Genomic DNA, 13,485 nt, shown 5'->3' with positions numbered 1-13,485 from the left:
TTTGTTCCTGTCTGTGCCTCAAGGTGCGATTATGTGGTCTGTGTGCATCTAAAAGACATTTCTTCAAAAGCGCTATGACACTGCTTCTGCTTTGGGTCAGTGCATCAAGACACATGGGCCGCCCAATGCTCCAGACTCCACCGCACAGGAAAATATAGGTGAGCGAGTGGTGGGGATAGAAAAATAATGAGCAAGAGAGAGAGAGAGATCAGTCCTAATTAAAACAGACTTGTCTAAAAAAACTAAGCTTTCAGAGGTGTTATTGCGGTTAATGAGCAAGCCGAGAGCTGCCCACATCTAATGACCAATGATACCCCTTTCCGCACAACACAGGAAAACACTGACGTTTGCCTTCCTCTCTCACATTTCATCACTCACTAGAACATCACTCAGTCACTCACGCATAATCTCTTGCTCACTTTCTCGCAAACACTACTGCAGTAATGATGATAAATGGTGGAGAATATTTGCCTGGCACCCACTAAATAAAGCAGGGGTCATCAAACTCGGTCCTGGAGGGCCGGTGTCCTGCAGAATTTAGCTCCAACCCTAATCAAACACACCTGAACCAGCTAATCAAGGTCTTACGAGGTATACTTGAATCTTCCAGGCAGGTGTGTTGAGGGAAGTTGGAGCTAAACACAGCAGGACACCAGCCCTCCAGGAAAGAGTTTGCTGACCCCTGAACTAAAGGTTCAAACCTCAGCAAGTTTAGAGAGATGACTAGTTTTTTATTATTATTATTATTATTATCGAAGAAAATGTGAGTGGTGCTTACTTCCGTCACTGCCGTGATTGTCATGCAGTTGCTACGGTGTTTGAAACAATTCCTGAGTTGTTGCTAAGTGGTTATATCAGGGTTCCTAAGTGGTTTGGAAAAGTATGGAATTTGATTTAAGTAATTTCCAGGTCTGAAAAAGTATGAAAAAAAAAGAAAGCAGAGTATGAAAAAATATTAGCATTTCCAGACTTTTGCCCCTATTTAGGTACTTTTTTTAATAATAGAAAATTAAGAATTTAATGAAAATACATTTATCATACAAGAAGTATGTTTTAATGGCAGCTGTTTAGTGATTATTTAGTGATTGTCAAACACGACTAAATGAATTCAAGGTGCACTTTTTCATTATGCAAAATGCAGGTTATAAGTGTTTTGAGATTCTTCTCATGATATTATTAGCACCGTATTACATAGCCTCAAGGACCTTGCGCAAAAAATATGCAGACTTTTATGTGCGCACCAGAAACCATTAAACTTAGCATGTGGGACAATGCACACTGAGCCACCTGTTGTGCCATCAGCCCATTTCGCGGTGTGGTTTCTTGGCCTTCACAGATGCGTTAAAGCAGACTTAAGTCCTTGAAATATGACATACTGCCCTACACTTTTTTTTTTTTTTTTTTAGAGACCCTTGAACTTGGCAAAACAGGACAATGCACACAGCTGTATTATGCCACCAGCCCATTTCGTCTCATGGTTTCGCCACCGCTACAGAGGATGTGTTAAATTGGACTTTAGGCCTTGATATTAGAGGTACTACTATGAAGAAAGACAAATTTTGAGCAAGTAGATCTCTATTAATTAATGTGCATCCATGCTCTCATTTTATTCATAGTAAGATGGCAGTGACGCACAATGGAAATAGATTATATCAAACTAGAAATTGTAATGCGTAAGCATGCAAAAAAATTCCCATGCGCTTGTGAATAGTTTCTCAAGGGCACAAAAACGTTTCTTGTGTGCATGCAAAAGTCTGTATTTTTTATTTATTTGTTTATTTATTTCTTTTAGGGGCTCTGTATGTTGTCACTTTGAGAAAATCAATGAAAAAGATTACTCTTTTTTTTTCTTTACTATGTACCAAATATAAAGCTGAAAATAAAGCTGTATGGACCATTTATGTTAAATATGGTCTGAAAAACTACCGAGGGGTTTGGAAATTTGATTTCCAATATACATTTTTTTATAGTTGTAAACTGTAAGTTTGGTCATTTTGGGTTGTTTGAAGGTTGGTTGTTATTTTACTGTACAGAAATTTCACAGAGAAAATTTCATTTTATAGGAATTGTTCAACCACAAATTGAAATTTGCTGAAACTTTACTCACCCTTATAGGGCATTCAAGATGAAGTTGTGTTTGTTTATTTATTGGAACAGATTTGGAGAAATGTAGCATTACATCGCTTGCTCACCAATGGATCCTCTATAGTGAATGGGTGTCATCAGAATAAGAGTCCAGACAGTTGATAAAAACATCACAATAATCCACAAGTAATCCACATGACTACAATCCATTAATTAGCATCTTGTGAAGCTGTGTGTTTGTACTAAACAAATCCAACAAGACGTATTTAACTTCAAACTGTTGTTTCCAGCTAAAATTCGAGTCCTTTATCAATAATATCGCATTCTCTTGTAAAAAAGTAATTTAATCTGAATCAGGAGAGAGATACAGTATGCACAGATCAAGCACTGTTTACAAGTGAGTGCAATAATAAAAAACAAAATTCTAAAGGTATATTTTGGTGTTTTCTGATGTGAGAGGACAACAGGGGATGGACTAGAGGAAGTGTTTATGGATTATGGACTCCTATTTCGGCCATAATGATGGTTTAAAGTTAAAACACCTGAATAATGGATTTGTTTATTACAAACATGCAGCTTTTCCCTTCACAATGTTAAATGATGAACTTGAGTGGTGTGGCTTACTTTTGGATTATTGTGATGTTTTTGTCAACTGTTTAGACTCTCATTCTGACGGCACCCATTCACTGCAGAGGATGTTCATTGTTGGGTGAAATATTCCTTTAAATAACAAAATAAGTTTGTGTTTTCCCAGAAAACAATTTAGAACAACAGAAAGACGATCGGTTGTTAATAAATAGTGATTAATGGGGCATATTTCATCTGTTACCTTCTCAATAACTTTGTCAAATTTTGAAACAAAACTAATATTTAAAAATCATCTATTATTTAATTTAATTTAGTTGTATTATATTCAGGCTTTAGTCATACGACTGAATCAATATGTATGTCATATTGAATCAAATAGTGTAAATAAACGAATGTATGTTATTAAATCAACCAAATATCCAATTCAATATTCACACAGATTGTCATATTTAGAATTGCTATTTTGTGTTTTGAAAGCAAATGCAAGTAAGATAATGCAAATTGGTGGAGCCTGAAAAATAAATAAATAAACATTGAAAAAATATATTAATTTAAGCTGAATAATGAGAGACATTCAAGGGGATGAACAATTTTAACTCCATTTAAATTCCCATTAAAAACATAATTACCCAAAAAGTGATTTAAGCAAAGTTGGTAATGGTTTAGAAAAAAAAGAGATCAGTGCAGGGGGCAGTGAAGGCAGAGAGGAAATCCAAGCATCCGAGAAGTCCAGCAAAGTCACCATTGACCTTGGATTGCCATCCAGAACTGTAAAGGCATAAAAAAGCTCAGTGCTTAACCGAGTGCCTTGTCAAAGACCCATGTGTGTATTTGGGGGTTAGACATGACCAGAGATCGTGAGAACAGGATATGGCGGTTATTGCGTATAGTTGTGGTCCTGATCTCCAGGCTCAAGCAATCAAGCAATCTAAAGCTCCTTGTAGGGGGTCCATGCTGCCAAAAAACACACTAGTAAACGCTGTGATTGACTCGTCACCCTGTTTAAGCTTTGCTTTCATGTCTGCCCACTGCTTTATATCTATTGTAAGATTTCCATCTTAATTAAATACTGAGTTGGAAGCTAAACAACACTTAACACACAAAACACACAGTTAGAGATTACTATGCATATAAACCAACTTCAACACCAAACCATAAATATGTTCTGTGTAACTCATATTGTACTAAAATATATTAATAATAATAATAATAATAATAATAATAATAATAATTGATTAATGAATTAATTATTATTATTAGTAGTAGTAGTAGTAGTAGTAGTAGTATTTAATCCAGACCAAAAATAGGAAATGTCAAAATAATCATAATAATAATAATAATAATTCATTAGTATTAGTAGTAGTAGTAGTAGTAGTAGTAGTAGTATTTCATCCAGACCAAGAATAGGAAATGTCAAAATAATAATAATAATAATAATAATAATAATAATTATTATTATTATTATTATTATTATTATTATTATTATTATTATTATTATTATTATTATTATTATTATTATTATTATTATTATTATTATTATTATTATTATTATTATTATTATTATTATTATTATTATTATTATTATTATTATTATTATTTTGACATTTCCTATTCTTGGTCTGGATTTGTTATCAGAAAACTGAATTTTGCAAACTTTTGATGGAAATGCACAGTTACCAGATCTAACTCATCCATGCAAATTCCATGCAAATGATGGAACCGCTTGTCTTCCATCTCGGTAAGCAGTTGTCGGATATTTGCATCAGATTTGAAGTTGATGACTTTTTCACTTTCCCCTTCAAGCGAGTGAAACTTTCCAGCAGCCCAACATGGGTGCCCTCCTCAATTTAAACTGACTGTCCACCAATAATAAACTATACGACAGAGTAATGTGGGAGCATTTCCTCTAGACGCTCTGAGCAATGCTTATGGAGTACAGGGCAGACCAGATGGGACTTCTGAGCACTTCATGAATGGGTCATTCTTTATCCAGAGTCATGCGACTAATGATGCTGTTATGCGAGAGCGGAACTCTCATGGTCCTAAATGGTCATGTTTCCGCTCTGGAGGAACAAGTGTGGGTGTGTTTCAGCATTTTGTAGCAAAGATGACAGGTCCTGCATACATATACACCTTTTTCTATTACTCATACTTTTTAATAACAGTATAGTCTAACCTCAAATGATGAATACAGCTCATAGCATCAATTTTTATAGGATTCATGAGCTGTTCAAGTATCTGGGTATTATGATTTTCAATGTTTTAGAAAATAACTGTTCATTATGGTCAGGACACAAAATTTCACTGAAGCTGAATATTGTAAAGGTAATTAGTGGAGTCACACACACCATCCCTGGTCTTTTCAATGGTCACAGCTTGATCTAGACCTACTTTGTGTTGTCGTGAGTTCATGTGATGTTTGGCCTCTGGTCAGACGAGCAGAAATAGCAGAGGTTAAGAGCAGTTAGAAATAGGACAGTACAGTTTTCCCATGAAAAACTCCTCCAAGCAACGTCCCACACACAAGGTTTCTATCTGGGAGCTTGTTAGTGTGTGTTCAAAATCAATTTGCTTAACTATTATGGAGTCAGTGAAAGTCAGTAAAATTAACATTAAATCACAATAGTAACATTACCTTTTCCTCCGTCTTACCTGGAATCATTTGCATAAGGTTAAACTTTTCTCAGTTTTCTCATTACTCACACTCACATCATGCCACCAACATTCACTGTTTGCCAACAAATTGTCAGCGCTCAAGCTAAAAGCGAATGACTTCTGGCCACTTAGCCACTGCAAACGGCAGTCAGTGTGAAGGCTCCTTTAGTCAGTATGGGTTCCAGGTCTTTTCCCATTAAACAACAAAGCGAGAATATGAGAGAGAGGGGGTGACCATCAAGAAACATGTCTATATTAGGCAATGAATAGCCAACTCACACACGGAAATGCACTATAACTTGTTTTTCTTTGAAACAGCCCAGGAACAAGCAAGCCACTGTCAAAGAGTTTTGACACGGCCCTTTTCCAAGATATGTAGAAAAATGTCCATCAAACTATTTTGGCTATAACAACAACAATAATACTACTACTAATAAGTATTATTATTATTATTATTATTACTGCTAATAATATTCATAATAGTTTCATAAAGTTTCAGTTTAAGTGAATGCTTGAGCTATTGCGTTGGTGACAACAACAAAAAAAAAAAAGGAAATTAGAAATGAGTGCCAAAGCATTACTGCAATCTGACTTGGCCCTCTAACTCAAACCTTTACACAGCACACTGTCTGCTTCTAATCAAAACTGGAGAGTGCTTTTCCCAGCTAGAACATTGATACACACACACACAAGCGTGGAAAGAGAAAGTGTGTGTGTGTCTGTTTGTGAATGTCAGTGAGAGGAAAGGGAATGTGGCATGCCGATTTTATAGGAAGAATTAAATGTTATGAACAGCATGGAAATAGAAAGGGGGAGAAAAAGAAAAGTAGAGAGAGAAACAGTGAGAGAGAGCAAGTAACAAATAAGAGATTTATAGATATATTAGAATTTGAGAAAGCAAGAGATGGAGGAAGAGAGAGCGAGAAAGAAAAACAGTGACTTAAGACTGCCAGAAACAAAAAGAACAGTCATCCCAAGCAAAGACCTTTAATGCAGTCAGGATGACAACACACTCTCCACGTTTCAAGCTCCACGCGTCTCTGTTTTCTTCTCCTCCTCCTTGTTTCTTCCAGGGAGAAAAGGCTCTAGCAGGAACTGACCACGATCAGTGATCGCCGCAGACGTCTGGAGAGAGATTGGTCGAAACACATGGCTTCCTCCTCCCTCTTCTGGAGTTCTTGCATCATCTCTCCGAATGCTTCATTGAAGGAAAAACACAATTTGGTTGCAGAACCAATTAGGGATGCTTATTGTTGAAGAGCGATGCCGGTCTGACAGCTGAACACTTGATCTATCAGCAGAACTGAAGTACTAGTCTAGAGCCTTCAAACATGGATTCATTTATTTATTTCTCACCTTGGAGAATTAATTAATGCAGAGTGTATTTTTTTTCCTCTTTAGACCTTTTCAATGCAGGAATTGTTTTTGATTGTAGCATTGTATGGGACCATATAAATCTGTTGACCCCTGGAGACACATAACCTTGACGTCCTGGCTGGCTTGAGAACAGAGCTAGCTGTGTCAGAGGGTGAGCTCACCACACGGCGGGGAGAGTGGGTAACTGGCCGCTCCATCACCGTAGACGGATGGTACCAACACGGAGTGACACTCTCACAAGGCCAGAGCAAGAGGAGAAGCATTAAGGTACTAATGCTTAGACCATCTGCTTATGAATCTCTTTTAAATGTCCGCTGCATTGGCTTGCTGTCACGTTTTCGTTGTTTATATTCAAATTAAGACATTTTGTTACTCTAGTAGGCTCATACTGAGACTCAGACATTACCAAACAAGCACAAAGTAAGTTCAGGATGTCAGTGACGTGAGCAACTAAGAATTATCTTTCTTTACAACAAGATAACGGTCTTTATCGAAAAACGAATAATCCACGAAAGTGCTTGCCAAAGGAAAGTTGGACCTCACGACCAGATGTTCAACAGAAGGAGTAACTTTTGGCCAGATGTGAGAGGAATGTCCTGGTTAGGACCTTCTCTGAATGCTCGCCACTAACCGCTGACTTCACATATACGTCAAGAAGATATATCAGACTTAAGGGACTGTAAGAGCTCCTGCCATTTCACCACACTGTGTGGTTTCCCCCAACAGTCTTTTATTACTGAACTTCTTTCCATCTTGAGACTTTCCTTCTGGTCTAATTTTAAAGAGAAGTCGGTCCTTGGTGGCTAATCACTGAAGAATGACAAAATGTAGAGAAGTCTTACTGTACTTTTGAGTGGGTGGAGGATCTGGTGAAATGCTTGGCTGACTCAACAGTTGGACGCGAGGGTAAATGTGATTTGTCTATTTTTTTTCCTTCACGAGTCAGTCCTACAGCTGTTTATGAAATCTGCGTTAAGCTGTAATTGGTAAAAAATATTTTCTGTTAGTATTGAAAATACAGTGTCAAAAGCCCAAAAGCCATGGACAGTGGCCAATTCCTTGTTGCTTTGTATACACTTGGTTCTTCAAAAATAAATCTAGTGTTTATGATGTTCAAAAGGTTTGTGGCATCACATTAAGTTGTCAGCGTGCTTTTCAGTATAACACAGAACAGACTCTTCAGACTAAAAAAGTCTCTTTGCAGAAGCACCTGTAGCTGGTTTTGTGCTTTCCGTGGGCCATAATAATAAGGCTCTATGGGCTAGCAGAGGAATCTTGCCATGCCTGTTGCCATTCGTAAGAGAAGCTGGGAGGATCATGTGGCCCCACGCACAGGATTACAGTACAGCTATGATGACCTAGACTTGGTCTGCTGCCATGTGCGCTACCAGCGTGGTAGGTGTGCCTCGATGCCTGAGTGTAGTCATCACCAGCCTCGGACTTTACTCTGCCCTCAGGAGGATATCAGAGATGGTAGAAGAACGATGGAGAGGATAGTGCAGAAGTTTAAGGGTGGAACTCAACCTAGCTTTGAAGGTGTAAAGTGCCAATCATTGACGCCTGGAGACACCGTCAATGAGACAGCACAGCACAAGAGTGACCAAGATAGCAGGCTACCTTCAGACAACGTGGCAGATCAAGATGAATTGCAATGTTCTACTTCAGGAATTTTGCAAGCTCACAGTGGAGATCCAGATAATAAGGAACTAAACAAGGATAAAGTATCTGCTTCCCATAGCCTGACACATTATGTACTTCCTACCGCAGTATTAGTGCAAATAGAGGAAACGAGTGATTTATCAAATGCGTTGAAGGACAGTAACTCTGTCAAAGTTGACTGTTCTGAAATAACTTCAGAAAATATAGAATCCATGGTGGAGGTCAGTGTGGGCAGTCAGATGTTAGTACATGAACACATGAGTGTCACAAGCGAGATCACAGATATAACTAATAAACCTCCCACCTCTGATTCACAGCAGAAATCTGCTGACCCACACAATATTGTGGAAGTACAATGTTGTGAAATGTCTAAACAGACAGTTTTAACATGTGGGAAAGTTGAATGCTCATACACAGACGAAGCTGTGATCCCAAACTTATCATCATCAACTTCTCAAGAAATTCACATTCCAGAAGCTAGCTCAGATGCTAATAAAGCAAGTCTAGTGTTCAAATGTTGCATAGTGCTTCAAGGTCAAGACATTGAAAATCAGGAGGATGATGGCATTTTTAAATGTTCTGATCATGAGATGTTAAAAATTGGAAGCCTTAAACCACCTGCTTGTGAAATTTCTCAACTGGAACCATCTGGAAAAATTGACATCTTGGAAACAAGACTTGACTGCTTCTCAAAACTCCAAACTATCCATGAGGGGTCCTTTCCTGAATCAGGAGATGATGCTTCAGCTCAGATATCAGCAGAGATGCCAGAACATCTAGCAAGTGCAGAATTAAAAACCAACAACTGTGAGAATTTGACAAATTCAGAGGATCAAAACATGAGTCTAAAGGAGCCAACTGGAGAAGAAACTCAACCTGAACGACTCTATGATGAACATCAGGCAAACCAATATTCAAATACAGCCAAAGACCATGAGAGTGTCCCAAAAGCTGAAGGATCCCTTGTCAAGCTTCGCACAAAGAAGGTAAGATGTTTTTCATTGTTTAGCTTTTTTTTCTTCTTTTTTAAGGTTTATTTGTACTCAAGGAAAGTAAAAAAGAAAGCAGATATGAAAAATGTGCTTTAGTCATACAGTATATAAAGAAATCTTTTTGCCCATGAGATTGTTTCCATTATGTGTCATGCCTATGAAGGTCATCAGTCAATCAGCAAGGGAAATTCTGAGGGAATTTCCACAAAAAGTGTCTGTAACAAAGCAATTGAGCATGCAAATAAATTGAAATCTGGAGAAAAAAAAGAGTTCTATTTTATGCATCACAAGATTTCAATTAGTTTTGTATTAAACACTGTCTTCACAGTATTCTTATTTATTTATTTTGGGGCATTTTTGCAAGTTTTATTATAGACAGTAGAGGGCACACAGGAAATTATGGGGGAGAAAGAGAGGGAGAATGGAATAGGGAGATAATGCAGGCTGGATTCAAACCTGAATCTCCCACATGAGCAACACCACTCATACTGTAGTTCCAAGTGTTACATTTTGGAGTGCACTTTGTCCTACTCAAACATGACTGATAAAGTGAATGATGGGGCTTGTTGAGCTTGTTGTGCTATTACATTTTCTAAGTAATCATTCTTGTGATTTTCCCTCAACTATTGTCAATGTTAAAAACAGTTGTGCTGCTTAATATTTTTGATTTTTTTTATGAATAGAAAGTTCATACGAATAGCGTATAGTTGAATTAGACATTTTTTGTAACAATGTAAAAGTCTTTACAGTCACTTTTGATCAAATAAATGCATCCTTGCTGAATAAAAGTATGTATTAATCCACATGTAGTCTTGTGCACAGTGCACATCTTTCCATGAGAGGCCGGTATACATGCTGGCTTTTATTTTTAGCTGGTTTCAAACCAGTTCCAGCATGTTTCTTCCGCAGACTCTTTCTTCCTTCTCTATGTTTGTGCTTGTTTGTATACACAGTTCTGATTAAAAGCATTTATATAGCGCCATGCTTTTCAAGCACCACATCATAAATCACTATGCCAGCTCACAGCCACACCCTTTTGAAAGCAATGACATCACTCCAGCTTACATCTCTGGCCGTAGGCATCTGTGGAATGTTCCCCGGTCCAAGAAACTGGCGTCACACACGACCTAAAAGGACACGATTAGAGTACGTAAGAAAAAGTGTAGTGATTATGTGTCTGCTGATTCGTGCCAAGTGTTGAAAGTGTGTTCTGTTGTGAGTGTGCATGTATGCATATATATTTTTATATTATTATGTGTTTACGTGGGTGATTGACAGCAGCCTGCCTTGCCAACATCGGCCAACATAGCTTTCTGTGTTTATTCATCCTTGCCCTGTTCCACAAGACTCTGAAGGCGTCGTCCAAAACACAGTCATTATTTATACAGCAGGATCCATTAGACAGGATCCAGCCCAAGCAAAGCACACCATGCTATGTAATTGTCATTTATTTGTGAGGCTGAAATCCAGGGCTGGTGGCTGGAGTTCTTGTGGGGATTTGTGTTTCGGAGCGCTGGAGTGAATGCGAGCCATTTAAGGCCTTGAACGACTCTTTTCTACTGTTAATGGAGACATGAACTATTATGAGTTCAAGGACAGAGTGAGCAACTAGAGTCCTTGAGTGTGGGAGTTTCTGTTTGACACATCAGTACAGAAGGAACCCTGCTTATTTCAATCATCTTGTCTATAAATGAGCATTAAAGACAGTAAAGGATTGTATTAGTAACAAAGACAGAGAGGTCGATTATGGAAATAATGAGACCAGAACTGAAGTATTTGCCTTTTCACGCGTGACGTTACACACGCAGATACTCTGCATGTGCTGGATTGTGTCAGTCAAGGGATTTATCAGGGAGTTGAAGTATGAATCTGGGCTTTATGGTGGATTTGAGATTCTTGGAACCGTTTAAGTGGCACTAGCACAATGACTGTTTCAAAAATCACTCCCCATATTGAGCAACTGTTTGAGATCACTTTGTCTCTCCCTTTGAGTTTGTGCGCTTGTGACTGTACGCATGAAATTGAGCATAAAGTTGGGGAGTGAATTTATGGGTAGACAGAGAATCGATTTGATTCACAATTCTAAGTTTCACGCAGTTCAGTTTTTATTTATTATTATAAATAAATAATTATTTGGCAAAATCAGAACGATTTGATCCATTTCACATTGAGGTTCAATTCTATATGATTTCGAATAATGATTAAATTCTGTATTTTTAAGTGCATTCATAGTATGTAAATGCTTTACATACTAAAAATTTTGACCATTTTTAGAGTTAAACACATCATACTATGTATTCTCTTTTATTCACATTTAGGAAATATTATGTATTCTCTCAGCGTTGTTAACAACTGAATTGTGATTAATTCAATTTTCAACATTGTAAAAAGATTCTTGACTGAAACAAATGATTCACGATTCCAAAATCTTTTTTTTCAAGTTCAATGCATGCATCGGCAGAATTTTTAAATGATCGAGAAAACAAGTGAAACAGTTCACTACTAGCATATGGTTATAATTTAATCCGAAATGTGAACGTTAAATACATGTTATGCAGTTGCAAAAAAAAAAACACACACACTTAACATGTACAAATATTTGACTGAAAATAGTGGTTGGGATTTTAATTTAACTTGGTGACTTGAATCTTTTGAATCTGTTCATCTAAAAGATTTGTTCATGAATTCACTGATTCGTTCCAGTTACTCTTTCAGATCATTTACCTACAGCTGTCTTTTAGTGTCATGAATGAATCAGTAATTCATCCAAGCAAATAATTTGACCAATTTGTAAACAGCACAGCGTTGTTCACAACTGAAACGATCTACTTTGAGACTTCAGAGAGTATTTAAACTTTTTTAAACAAATGTCAACTTTTTTTTTTTTTTTTAGCAATTTTGTCATTGAACGAAACCGAGTCAGTCCATGGATTGATAAATGGATTAACTTTTTTTTTTCAAAAAATATTGATTCATTCATAAACAAATCACTACTAAGCTGTTCTAACACAGTCTATCTGAAGAATATAGCACATGCTAAGCTGCTGGAGAATCAGAGTCTTTGTTTTGGTGCCGTGATGCTAGAAAGCAGTGCCTGATACAGTGTCTGATACAGATTTAATCTCCAATACATGTATGTGCTTTACATCAAGTCTGTGTTGTTAGAGTCTGTAGACACCAGATATGTGCATATGCATGTGCATGCATGCATGTGTGAATTTGTTTTTAATAAAGGCAGTGCCTTACCCCATCATACTGGGTTTATAGATCGCTTTTCACTCACCCTTAGAGACAGAAATATAATTAAATCACGGAAAGGTACAGTAATTATGATGATACAGATATTAATGATGAAGATCAATCTCATAATTAGCTCCCTGATGAGTACTACTGATTTGGCCTTGAGCTGCACAAAGTTTCTTGAACAGCCCAATTGAAAATACTAACTTAAACCTGCATGTTTTTCCCCTATGCTTTTAAAAGTATGATCATATTTCACATTGGTCTTGCTAATTCGTAAACTAGCTAAGCTGTTAACCAGAAAAGAACTGATGAAGCTGGTTGACCAGTTTGGCCTTTTTAGTGATGTTTATTGATAAGGAATGTTCACCATTTCAGCATTTACTCCCCCTCATGTAATTCTAAACCTGTATAAATTTCAATTTTCAACAGCCTCAGTGTTTGGGGAATGGTAAGTATTTATGTATTTATTTATTTTTAATGTTTTTTAAACAAGTCTCTCATGTTCACCAAGGCTGTATTTATTTAATCACAACTACAGTAAAAACAGTAATATTGTGAAATATTATTACAATTTAACATAACTGATTTTTTTATTGCCAATGTTGAAAATACTTGTGATGCTTAATATTTTTGTGGAAACCATGATGCCATTTTTCAGGGTTATTGATGAATGGATAATTTAAAAAAAACAGTATTTGAAATATAAATCTGTTGTAGCATTTTATAAGTCTTTACTGTCACATTTGATAAATGTAATGCATCCTCAAAAAAATAAAAATAAAAATAAGATAAGATAAATAAATATGTATATATGTATTTAGTGTGTGTGTGTATATATATATATATATATATATATATATATATATATATATATACACTACGTTTT

The 13,485-nt window shown here is 36.7% G+C and overlaps 1 protein-coding gene across 1 annotated transcript in view; it reads left to right on the top strand.

The window, feature by feature from the left end:
• The first annotated feature begins 7,843 nt into the window (after window positions 1-7,843).
• LOC107702327 (rho GTPase-activating protein 7-like) overlaps window positions 7,844-13,485 on the top strand; it is a 101,853-nt gene continuing 96,211 nt past the window's right edge. The window contains exon 1 of the mRNA XM_016504605.1: window positions 7,844-9,350. Within this exon, the coding sequence (XP_016360091.1) occupies window positions 7,986-9,350 (1,365 nt within the window). The 5' untranslated portion in view covers window positions 7,844-7,985. The remainder of the gene's footprint in view (window positions 9,351-13,485) is intronic.

The sequence above is a fragment of the Sinocyclocheilus anshuiensis genome, unplaced genomic scaffold (genome assembly GCF_001515605.1).
Source record: "Sinocyclocheilus anshuiensis isolate Anshui unplaced genomic scaffold, SAMN03320099.WGS_v1.1 scaffold86, whole genome shotgun sequence".
Lineage (NCBI taxonomy): Eukaryota > Metazoa > Chordata > Actinopteri > Cypriniformes > Cyprinidae > Sinocyclocheilus > Sinocyclocheilus anshuiensis.
Note: the sequence above shows the minus strand (reverse complement) of the source record. Positions and strands in the feature narration are given on the sequence as shown.